This window comes from Colobus angolensis, unplaced genomic scaffold (assembly GCF_000951035.1).
Source record: "Colobus angolensis palliatus isolate OR3802 unplaced genomic scaffold, Cang.pa_1.0 Scaffold289, whole genome shotgun sequence".
NCBI classification, from domain to species: domain Eukaryota; kingdom Metazoa; phylum Chordata; class Mammalia; order Primates; family Cercopithecidae; genus Colobus; species Colobus angolensis.
Window position 1 is genome coordinate 1,098,958 of NW_012116143.1, and position 12,436 is coordinate 1,111,393.

Consider the following 12,436-nt stretch of genomic DNA (forward strand, 5'->3'; position numbering starts at 1 on the left):
AATTCACTAGCCCACCTTTTTTTCATGGTAGAACATAAATCAGAGAATTTTGAGCTGTCAGGGACCTGAGAGGTTACCTGGTCCTATCCGTTCATTTAACAGATGAACAATCTAAGGTTGAGAGAGGCAAATCTGCCTAGAACTGATGACAGAAAGTAAGTCCAGGATTCCACCCACTTTGCTTTTGTAGATTTTGCTTAGACTGGTTTTTCTCCAACATGTCCAGGGATCAGAAATGTTTCTTGGAGAACACTCAAAATCACTTCTGTTTATTCTGAACCATGCTATGCCATTCAATGCAGAGAAATAAGCAAGGAAGCAATTTAAGTCAAGATTCCTAGTCTTCTCCTTATCTATAAGAATTCCACAGAACTGCAAAGTTCATCCGTCCTCTTTGAAATGAAGAAATACTGAAACTGCTTAAACCCAAAAGAAGAGACAAAGAAACACTGTTGGCCCCATTCTGGATCCCCAGATCTATATTATCTTACGATACAAACTGTTCCTTTCCTATCATATAACAGAAACAATAAATTACAAGAGTGAAAAGAAGGAATGTTTTCCTGGAACTCAGTTGCATTTTCTTTTTTTTTTTTTTTTTTTGGCAGAGTTAGCTGAGATTTTATTTTGGGCATTATAAATAAAGCAATTGAATTGTTTTGTAGCTGGAGGCATGGGCAAGAGGGGTCCCCAAGCGGTAAACTCCTCCGCGGGTGGGCTGAGAGCTGGGGCTGAGCCTCAGGTGGGTCTCCTGTTCCCTGTGCTCCTCTGCACAGCAGCCTCCCTCCTGGGCTCTGGGGCAGCCACAATAGGGGCAGGCTGGGAGGGGCTGTGGCAGCTCTTCACTTGGGCAGGACGTCAGAGGACTCAGACATCAGCTTCCCATCGCGGGTCTCGATCTCCTTCACAACCATGGCCCTGGTGGAGCTGGTGGAGCTGGTGCAGTTGAAGGAGCTAGAGCCCGTGACAGAGCCAGAGCCAGAGCTGGAGCCTAGGCCATAGCTGAGGCCAGGACTTGTGAGGCCCCCATAGGCCAAGCTCAGACCACTTGCATAGCTGCTGGTGGTCTTCATATGGATACTCATGTTCTGCATCCCAGACTCCAGCCGGCTCTCCTCACCCTCCAGCAGCTTCCTGTAGGTGGCGATCTTGATGTCCAGGGCCAGCTTGACGTTCATCAGCTCCTGGTACTCACGCAGCTGCCATGCCATGTCCTGCTTGGCCCATTGCAGGGCGGCCTCCAGTTCGGACAGCTTGGCGTTGCCATCCTTAATGGCCAGCTCCCCACGCTGCTGGGCATCTGCGATGGCGACCTCCAGGGAAGCCCTCTGGCCTTTGAGGCCCTCAATCTCAGCCTGGAGCCAGCTGATGTTCCAGTTCATCTCAGAGATGTCAGTCTTTGTACACCGCTGGTCATCTCCGTGCTTCCCAGCCAGCGTCTGCAGCTCCACATACTTGATCTGGTAGGTGCTCTCAGCCTCAGCCTGGCTGTGATGGGCAGTCTCCTCGTACTGCGCCTTGACCTCAGCGATGATGCTGTCCATGTCCAGGGAGTGGCTGTTGTCCATGGACAGCACCACAGACGTGTCGGAGATCTGGGACTGCAGCTCCTGGATCTCCTCTTCAAATAGCTGCCCTTCCAGGCGAGACTCCAACTCTACCTTGTTCGTGTAAGCTTCAGTTACATCCTTCTTGATGAGGACAAATTCATTCTCCATCTCTGTACGCTTATTGATCTCATCCTCATACTTGTTCTTGAAGTCCTCCACCAGCCCCTGCATATTGCCAAGCTCCGCCTCCAGCTTCAGCTTCTCCTGACTCAGAGTCTCCAGATGCCGCCTAAGGTTGTTGATGTAGCTCTCAAACATGTTGTCCATGTTGATCCCAGCTGTCTTCTGCTGCTGCAGGAAGCTCCACTTGTTCCCCAGCATCTTGTTCTGCTGTTCCGGGAACTATATCTTGTCGATGAAGGAGGCAAACTTGTTGTTGAGGATTTTGATCTGCTCCTTCTCCTAGGTGTGCATGGCCTGGATATTGAGGTCCACCTCCAGGTTAACAGGGCTCAGCAGGCTCTGGTTGAACGTGACAGCGGTGATGCCTCCTATGCCGCTGGCCCCACCATAGCCTCCGCCCAGGCCAGCTTCCGCCTCCGCCCAGAAGCTGCTGCTGCCCACTCGGGAGAGGCTTGAGGAGCTGATGCAGGCACCAGGCCCACTCATGTAGAAGCAGCTGCTGAAGGCCTGGGGGCCAGAGGTGGACATCTGGTAGGACTTCTGGGTTACCCTGATGGACATGGTGGAGGCAGGAGTGGAGGCAGGTGGGCTGGACCAGGCAGAGATGCCAGAAGGAGCCGAGAAGCTGCTTCGTGGTCCTCAACTGCATTTTCATTGTAGCAGGAAAATGTCCTCAGCATTTTCTTGACAATACAAGAAATTATTGGGTCATGGACTTACTGTAAGACTTTGGCCATCAATTAACTTCTGTGCTTTCAGTTTTTCTCATCTATTATGTGGCAAAACTAATTGCACCACATGTTTGCAAAAAACAGCAAAATCTTAGATGTTTTTATATGCAGCTTGTTATGGTTGGCAATAGTTAAAACTACACGAGGAAGGAACTAGTATTTATTGACTACCTGTTAAGTTCCTGGCATCGGATTCCATGAATAGTATCTCACTCTTAAAACAAGACTTTTAAGCGGTGCTGTTATCCCTAACTTAAAAGTGGAGAATCTTCATAGAGGCTGGGAAACTGACCTGACCTCACTTAGCTAGTCAGTTCCAGGGCTGGGGTTTCTGCACAGATCTATGTGACTCCAAAGCCCTTTCTACCAGCGGAGTACCTTGTGTATCATTATCATTCTCTCTGAACTTTCTTTAGTAAGTAGTAAGGTAATAAATCTGACATGTTATATTTCCTTTAAACTCTCATGAAGTCATAGAATCTTGGAGGAACATTGAGAGATAGTCTAGTTTCTTTTCTTATCTTCAGATGGAATATAGTTCAACTGACCCAGGCTGCGTATGCATTGTTTATGAAGACATCCTGTCAATGCAATTCTAAAACTCTTCTTAATTACTTGATTGATATTTAATTTTCAAAATCCTCCTATTAGCTCACCCAAATGGCACACCCTCTAGTTTAGGCCCCACTTAAAGACTGGAAAGAGTTAATATCCTCTGTGTAAATATTCTTTACCCATCCTGAAGAAGATGGAGGCACATTTTAGCATTGCCTTTAGCCTTGTGTTTTGTTCTGGGGCGTTTATTCTCTTTGGGGGTCTCCCTTTCCTTCTCAGGGGCTCCACATCCTTCCTCAATCAGGAGCCCGCCTCATCAAGGAAGAAGCCCATCATGCCAGCCTTGGGGTTCCCCACTTATACACCCTAGGTTCTGACTAACTTTCCTAAGAGACGATCAGAAGTCAGGCATAAGAAGGAAATGAAGGATGCTTTTCCTAATATTGAACATTTTCTTTATGACAAACTCTTTCATGCACACTTTAAATTTAATCTTCACAACAGCCCTGCAAAATAAGTACAGAGATCTCCACTTTTACATACAAATAACTGAAGCTTAGAAAAATTAAAGTCACAGATCTAGACAGTAAGTAATAGAGCTGAAATTAGATCCCAGTCCTGGATGGGCCAAAGTACTTATTTACCCCACTGCCACCTGGGTTTGGGGCCATGGAACTGGTTATCTTCTTTTGCACTTCTGTTCACTGTCCTCATTCCAATCCAAGCTTACTGCCTTGAGTAGTTTTGTCATTGGTCAAGAAAAAAGCTTGGCTGGGATCGTGAATGTTTTGCTGCAATTCCATTATCCCTAAAGGAAACTTGGGGATGGTGTATGTCCTAGTGAATGTGCCTGAAAGTATCATCTGAGAACAAAGGACAGCCCAGTGTGAAGATGTTGCTGATTCATCCTCTCCGCACTCTGCCTGGCCTTGGATTTCTACGTAGTACATTTCCTTCCTAGTGAATGGGCCTGTACCTGTTATTTCTCACCTTTGGTTTCAGGTCATTTTTCCGAAGTCCAGCAAAGTCACTTTGAATTTAGACCCTATTTTTTAAGGTCTGACACTGTCTCATGAGCATGTCATACATCAAGGTAATACACACACTCCTTACTCTGTTACCTAACAATCGTCTACAAAAGTGTGTTTCCTCGTCAACAGATACATGAACTTCTTCACTCCTTAGCAAAACCCTTACTTCTACCCCTGACTAGGGGACTAGTGCAGAGGTCCAACCCACTTTATTCTTCAATTGCTTTAGGTAGGATGGAATGGAGGAAACCATTGTGTAGGAGAGGATGTATAAAAATAGCATGACATGACTTTCCACACAATTCTCAAAGACTTTAAAAGAGTTAATGAACAATCAATCCATCCTCTAACCATGGACCCCTTATAAACCTACTCTTTCCCCTGCTCCAAACACTTCCTTCCAAAGAAAATAGTTTAAGGAATGGTTTACTCACTTACAGGTTCTGGGTCAAATGCTTCTTTGGTCTTGAAGAGTTTAAGAACAACAAACATTTTTCCCTGTATCAAGTAACTCTGGCCTTCAGCTGAACCCCTGCTTCCATCTGCAGTTCGTCAGTCCTTGAACATTGTTGGATGTGTGTTCCCTTCATGTTATTTGTTCTTGATAGTATCTTATGGTTTTTCTTTAAGCAAATAAGACACTCTAACAGCACAAATAGCTCCCACAAAAATGGTCCATAGCAATCATTTGTGGGGAATCCTGACAGCCTCCAAACAAAGGAAAAGTTGTTTTTCATGTTCTCCACATCTGAATCCATCTGTGGGAACCTATTAGTACATTCCACTGTCACTGGGGACAGGCTGCTAATAGAGCTGGGGCATGAGGGTGGTAGAAAATGCTATGAAAAGTTGGAATTTCATCTTGTTGCCTAGAGAGCGAATAATATAAAGGCGCCTAATTATCTCCCAGGCATCTGGAGACTGGCCGAGGCAGAACGTGTGAAGGCTGCCTCATCTGAATGCCTCTCAAATATCAGCAACACGCAGTGGGCCAGTTTTTACGGACCTCACACACTGAGTAGCAGGCCACTAATGACATTACTTTTGACAACTAACTAAGCAGAAGCCCTCCAGCAACTGAGGCACGTGCTGCTTTCCCACAACCCCATTCTAGAGGGATGAACTCTGTTCTGGATCAGCTGGCTGAGTTTTTATATCAGGTTGACTTCGAACAACAATCTCAGCTATATCATCAAATAAAAAGGTCAATACTTTTTTTTTTAGACAAAGTCTCACTCTGTCGCCCAGGCTGGAGTGCAGTGGCGCCATCACAGCTCACTGCAGCCTCAACCTCCCTGGCTTCCCACCTCAGCCTCACTAATCTTCCCACCTCAGCCTCCCAAGTAACTGGAACTACAGGTGCACACAACCACACCCAGCTAATTTTTTTCAATACTATTTTTTAGTTTTGCAAAACATTAAAGCAAAGAGTTAGGATAACATACCAATAAACCCAGAAATACACATACACTTGCACACAAACACACATACACACATTTCGCCCACCAATTTTATTCACAGATGCTCACCCCCAGGTACCACACACGGGCTTTTATGCATGGAAGTCTATCCTAATTATAAACACCAGTGGTCAGATCTGAGATCTGGACAGAGTGACATGGAAAACAGTTTCAGTGGCATCCATATACAGTTTCATTTCATGAGTCTTTGCATTTACCAATCAGGGACCGTTTGCTTGCAAGAAAGAAAAGTTGATTCAAACTAACTCAAGTAAAAAGATGACCCTTTTTGCTAATTTTATTATCTTCTCTTTAATAATTGTTTATTTCATCTATGTCTTGTTAGGCCAAGTTCAGTTTGACCTTGGTAGGTGTGCTGGTCTTTCTTCTCCATTTGCCTCCACTCCCCAGACCTATTCTCCACCCTTGATGACCTTTTCTCTGCTGCAGGTTGCTTCCAGTTGAATTTAGCCAATGGGAAATATTATCAGGTCAGAAGGTGAGAAGAAAGCAAGGCCAGAGTATTTCTTCCTTGCTGCCTCCTAGCCTTGGCACCACACTGGCTGTGCGTTCACAAGGCAGCTCCTTCTAGGAATCTCTGACCCATAGCTCTGGCTCCTGCCAGACTCCAGGACACCATTCCACCCCCTACACTTACGCCTCGGAATGACAACTTCTCAGTGTTGCTAAGTCTCTGATACTTCAACATCCCTAGTCAGCTCCCTTAACCCCACCTAAATACTCCCCAGACCTGCCTACAGTCCCTCACTGAAATTTTGTTTGAATCATCTGAGTTATTAATAAATTCTCTTGACTGCCTAATGTGGTAGAACCTCCACATGTCCTGCCTTTGATCTGTCCAGTCTTTCTTCAAAGACACTTGCTTTCTAGTTCTACATATGCAAATGCAGGCTAAGACACATCCTCTTTGCAAGTTTACTTCCTCTTTTCCCTACTTGGTCATAGTTAACTTTCTGATAGCTAATCATTTTCAGTAATTGCCATCCCTTCTCTCGTTCATTTAGAGGAAAGTAGCATTTGTATTTTATGAATAATATAGATGCTTATTAATCTTGTTCAGTTTGTTACCATAATCAAGATTGCATTTGGGATCTTGCAGTATCCTCTAGACTCAATCTCCGTGAAATCAAGCTGGGTACTTTTTGCTCATGACTATATCCCATCACTAAGCACAGTGCCTGGCACATGGTAGCACTTAGTATACACAAGTCAAGTTCTAAAAGGAGGAAGGTGGGGGAGTAGAAGGAGGAGAGAAGGAGAAGGAGGAGGAGTTTGTGCCCTTGGGTGTCAACTGCTCTAGAAAGACTTAGAATTGTCATAATAATACTGGTGGTAAGAGCTAATATTTATTGAGCACCTACTCTATTATGGACTGCAGTTTACTCTATTATCTCATTTTATCCTTGTAACAACACTATGAGCCAAGTGCTATTATTATCTCCATTTAAGTAACAATGAAACTTAGGCTCCAAGAAGTTAAGAACTTATTCTAGGTCACCAAGCTAATATGTGGCAGAATCAACCTGGGCCTGACAATCTACAAAGTCTATGCTCCTAACCAAAGCCAATCACACCCATGTGCGTGGCTCTAGGATTTCTTCTGAAGCCTACAGTGGACATCACATTGACTCCAACTGCCAGTACTGCACATATTTAACGGTGTCCTCTGCATCTTCCACTGAGTCTTCTGCTCTTCAAATTAAACATCCCCAGGTCCCCAGTTTTTCCTTACATGGCATGGTTCACAAACCTCTCACCTTTTTCTAAGATTGCTTTGCCCAAATTTATATGGTTGTTGTGCCAGGTCACTAAATGATTTACAAGAGGAGTGTATGTAATGCATGTATATGTATGTATATGTGTTTGCATGTGTATGTGTGTTTATATGTATTTGTGTATGTGTGTGCATGTTTGTATATGTATGTATCTGTGTGTGTAGAAAGGAAGAATGGATGTTAAAGGAAGAGAAAGCAGGACCTGTTTTTCTGGGTTTTTTTGTGGGTACTTAGTAGGTGTATATATTTGTGGGGTACATGAGATGTTTTGATGCAGGCATGCAATGTGAAATAAGCACATCATGGAGAATGGGGTGTCCATCTCCTCAAGCATTTATTCTTCAAGTTACAAACAATCCAATTACACTCTTTATTTTAAAATGTACAATTATTATTGACTATAGTCACCCCGTTGTGTTATCTAACAGTAGGTCTTACTCATTCTTTCTACTTTTTTTGTACCCATTAACCATCCCCACCTCCCCACCTCCAGCCCCCAACTATCCTTCCCAGCCTCTGGTAACCATCCTTCTACTCTCTATGTCTGAGTTCAATTGTTTTTATTTTTAGATCCCACAAATAAGTGAGAACATGCAATGTTTGTTTTTCCATGTCTGGCTTATTTTGCTTAACATAATGATCTTCAGTTCCATCTATGTTGCTGGAAATGACCGGATCTCATTCTTTTTTATGGCTGCATATACTCAATTGTGTATATGTCCCACATTTTCTTTATCCATTCATCTGTTGATGGACACTTAGGTTGCTTCCAAATCTTAGCTATTGTAAACAGTGTTGCAACAAACATAGGAATGCAGCTATCTCTTCAATATGCTGATTTCCTTTGTTTTGGGTATATACCCAGCAGTGGGATTGCTGGATCATATGGTAGCCCAATTTTTAGTTTTTTGAGGAACCTCTAAACTCTTCTCCATAGTGTCTGTACTAATTTACATTCCCAAAAACAGTGTACAAGTGTTCCCCTTTCTCCACATCCTTGCCAGCATTTATTATTGCCTGTCTTTTGGATATAAACCATTTTAAGTGAGGTGAGATAATATCTGATTGTAGTTGTAATTTTCATTTATCTGATTGTCAATGCCTGTTCGCCATCTGTATGTCTTCTTTTGAGAAATGTCTATTCAAATCTTTTGCCCATTTTTTTATCAGATTACTAGATTTTTTGCTATAGAGTTGTTTGAGCTCCTTATATATTCTGGTTATTAATTCCTTGTCAGATGGGTAGTTTACAGATATTTTCTCCTATTCTGTGGGTTATCTCTTCACTTTGTTGATTGTATCCTTGGCTGTGCAGAAGCTTTTTAACTTGATGTGATCCCATTTGTCCATTTTTGCTTTGGTTGCCTGTGCTTGTGGGGTATTGCTCAAGAAATTTTTGCCCAGACTAATGTCCTGGAGATTTTCCAAACATCTTTCCAAACATCCCCTAGGGGTAGTCTTACAGCCTATGATTGCGGTTGAAAATACTGGATGAAAACAAAGTACAAAAAGGTAAATGAGTTCCCTAAGACATAGAGATAGCCAATATATTGATTTATTTATAACCCCGCTTATTTCCACAGAGGACTTGAACATGTAGAACAATTCTGTTTTTATTGGGTTGCCTGTGCTTGTGGGGTATTGCTCAAGAAATTTTTGCCCAGACCAATGTCCTGAAGATTTTCCCCCAATGTTTTCTTGTGGTAGTTTCATAGTTTGAGGTCTTAGATTTAAGTCTTCCATCCATTTTGATTTGATATTTGTAGATGATGAGAGATAAAGGTCTAGTTTCATTCTTCTGTATATGGATATCCAGTTTTCTCAGCACTATCTACTGAAGAGACTGTCTTTCCCCCAGTGTATGTTCTTGGCACCTTTGTCAAAAATGAAGGACCTATCTTAAAGTGAGGCTTTTCTTGATCAGGACTACTTAGTGAGCCTGCAGTCTAGCATCCGTTCATCCTTGAAGACCAGTAATATTTTCTAGATAAGTGAAAACAAGCACATTTCCAAGCCTGTGAACCTCCATGTATGATGAGGTGAGATCTATTTTCTCTCCTTGTCTGGAGGCCAAAGACATTTTCCACACCCTTGTATGAAAAAATTTGCTGTAGGGAAAGCAGGAGGTCTCTTCTCTTCTGGAAAGTAGCCATCTAGAGATGGAACCAATTATGTTTGAGAAGTTCTTTCTACCTGGCTTATTAGAACAGACCAGGAGTTCTTAAATTTTCTTGTGCCATGGACCACCTGGATGTCTGATGGAGCCTGTAGATCCCTTATGAGAATTGTGTTTTTAAAGGAATAGCCTAATTACATAGGAATTCAAAGGAAATCAATTATGTTGAAATGTAGTAGTAAGTATTTTTAATTTTATTTTACTTTTAAATTATAATCTAGTAACAATGTGCTTCTCTATTGGGATTTATATGTTAACATCTATGTCTAATAACTATCATAATTTGAAGGTAGTAATAAGCATAAGTGATATTTCAAGATCTCTGCAACAATTCTCATATGAAATGAAAATATCTGATTGCTATTGGTGACACAGGCACAGGTATTGCTAGTTTGACACCTACATTCATAACAGAAAGAAATGCTAATTCAACTAGAAGGTAGTGAAAAAACATATGTAATTCTTTCCCAGCAAAATTTATAGATGCCCTGAATTCCATGGCCTCCAGGGTAAGAACCTGGGAGTAGAGGGTTGAAACATTAGAATCCTAGCTGAGAGAAACTGTAGGAAACACCAGCTCATTTTATAGATAAACAAAGTTTGCTTCTGAAGGTTTGAGAAGATCTTTGATTCTGTGGTGTACCTTACAGGTTCTGGTATTTCATATTTTGTCTTATTGAGAAGTCAATGAGGAAGTTAAGAGTGAACATTTTGGACAAGTGTCAGCTTGGCACACATTTTGATTTTCATCATTTATAAACTGAATGCGGAGAAAAGAAAAATAAAATGATCCAGTCTACAATGGGTCTCACCTCCTGGACCACTGACTAGGGCTTGCATTTTTTTCCCTCTTCGCATACACACAAGTCCAAAAACATCTCTCACCTTCTAAAAGGACATCCCCAAGCATTCAAAGAGGCCCTTTTTTTACTTAAAGCTAACAATGAAAATACCAAGGTGGGTAACCCTCATTTAAACTTCAATAGGTTCTTTCAAAGAAAGTAGCCACTCTTCAATGGAAGGTTTTCACTGACATTTTGACATATATAATACATTCCCAAACACCCCTGGAGCCATGTGGACTCCTGGCAGACAGACTGCCAGCAGACGTGACTGGATACTATCCCCTAGCTTTACTCTGACCTCCTGCCTCATGCCCAACTAGGTCATTCAAGTCCCAAAAGGAGCAACAAATAAACTGTCTTTACCCTGTCTTCCCAGTGAAGACAATAGAATATCTGAAGATCTGAAAATCTTTTATATCATTTCAGATTTGGAAGTTACCATAGAGCTGATCTGTCAGGGGTACTAACAGTAATTTAGGTAAGATAACTCTTCCTTATGCAGAAGTGTCTGAATCCCCTACACTAAAAGGCAAAAGCCTTTTTTTTTTTTTTTTTTTTGAGATGGAGTCTCCCTCTGTCACCAAGGCTGGAGTGCAATGGTGCGATCTCGGCTCACTACAACCTCCGCCTCCCGGGTTCAAGCAACTCTCCTGCCTCAGCCTCCTGAATAGCTTAGATTACAGGTGCGTGTCACCATGCCCAGCTAATTTTTGTATTTTTAGTAGAGACAGGGTTTCACCATGTTGGTAAGGTGGTCTCGAACTCCCAACCTCATGATCCAGCCACCTCGGCCTCTCAAAGTGCTGGGATTACAGGTGTGAGCCACCACACCTGCCAATTCTTCCTGGCTCTATTTACACAGCATAAGAGAATCGACCAAAGCCACACAGCTAGAAAGTAGAGGAGATCAGAACTTGCGTGTTTAGCACGAGTTCCACCATGTTACTCCCTCAGCCACTCAGTCATGTCTGCAGGGCATAGGGCAGTTTCCACATTTAAGGCCCTGGTGCCACCCTGACCTTCTGAGTCTCACAAATGCCATCATCCACACAGGTGCTGCAAGGAGCAGCAACATGCTTCTACGCTTTCATTGGCTTTGACATCATCGCCACCACTGGAGAGGAAGCCAAGAATCCCAACACGTCCATCCCTTATGCTATCACCGCCTCCCTGGTCATCTGCCTGACAGCATATGTGTCTGTAAGTACCAGATGCCTGCGGGACCCTCCTCATGATGTGGCTCTGGCACCGAGCTCCCTTCTCTGTCAGGAAGGAGTCCTTTCCTATGTCTTCTTGGTGTCTGTGTGCCTGTCTTTTATCCCCTATAGTCCCATTCCCCACTCCCCATGACAAGAAAAAAATTAGGATTCCAAACTGAAGAAGAGGAGAAGCCCCAGTCCTTCACTTCAGCCTTGGCCTTCATTCCCACCCCTCCATCCTCACAAGCTCTTGGTGTCTGCTGCTGCCCCAGGGGCTGGTGTGCAGGGAATAGGCTGCCGTCCAAGGAGCTCAGGTCATAGGCTGGCAGTAACGGGTGGGTGTGCGAGCAAAGGCATTGTGGGCCTCTGTGCACTTTCCTCAATGCTCTTCTGTCTTCTGGGAGCTTCCCGGCAGCAAAGAGGCGAGGCTCCCTGCACAGCGGGGAGAGAGAATACATTGTCCTCTACAAACTCTCTTCCCCTTAAATCTGGGGAGGAAAGTGTCATTTCTTTCAGCCGCTGCTCTCTCTTGTTACACCAGCTCAAACTCACCTTCAGGTTTCCCTAACTAGGGGAGCCCCAGAATAAAGGCTTCAGCCTTGTCTTTTTCAGGATCACGCCCCTGCGACACTCCTCATGCTTTGATGCTTGCTCTCTCAGCTCCCATCCCAGAATTTCTATCACAGAAATGGCCCAGCTGCATCCAACATCCCCCTCTGCCCCTGGCAATGGAGAGAAGTGGCTCGCAGGCCAATCAGTGTGTGGTTCCACAAACATTCTCAGGTCCTGAGGGGCGGACTCACTTGGGTCACCACAATTAGGAAAGAGCCGGCGGGAGGTTGGGGGGGGTGGGGAGGTTGCTGCCCTGATCAGCCTTGCTGTTTATCTTTCCCAAAAAGACATCTTTAGC

The 12,436-nt window shown here is 43.6% G+C and overlaps 1 protein-coding gene and 1 pseudogene across 1 annotated transcript in view; one reads left to right on the forward strand and one right to left on the reverse strand.

Moving 5' to 3' along the window:
• Window positions 1-12,436, forward strand: part of SLC7A14 (solute carrier family 7, member 14) — a 118,898-nt gene that overhangs the window by 81,218 nt on the left and 25,244 nt on the right. Inside the window, exon 5 of the mRNA XM_011948994.1 lies at window positions 11,381-11,527. Coding sequence (XP_011804384.1) covers window positions 11,381-11,527 — 147 coding nt within the window. The remainder of the gene's footprint in view (window positions 1-11,380; window positions 11,528-12,436) is intronic.
• On the reverse strand, window positions 591-2,336 carry LOC105516719 (annotated as a pseudogene).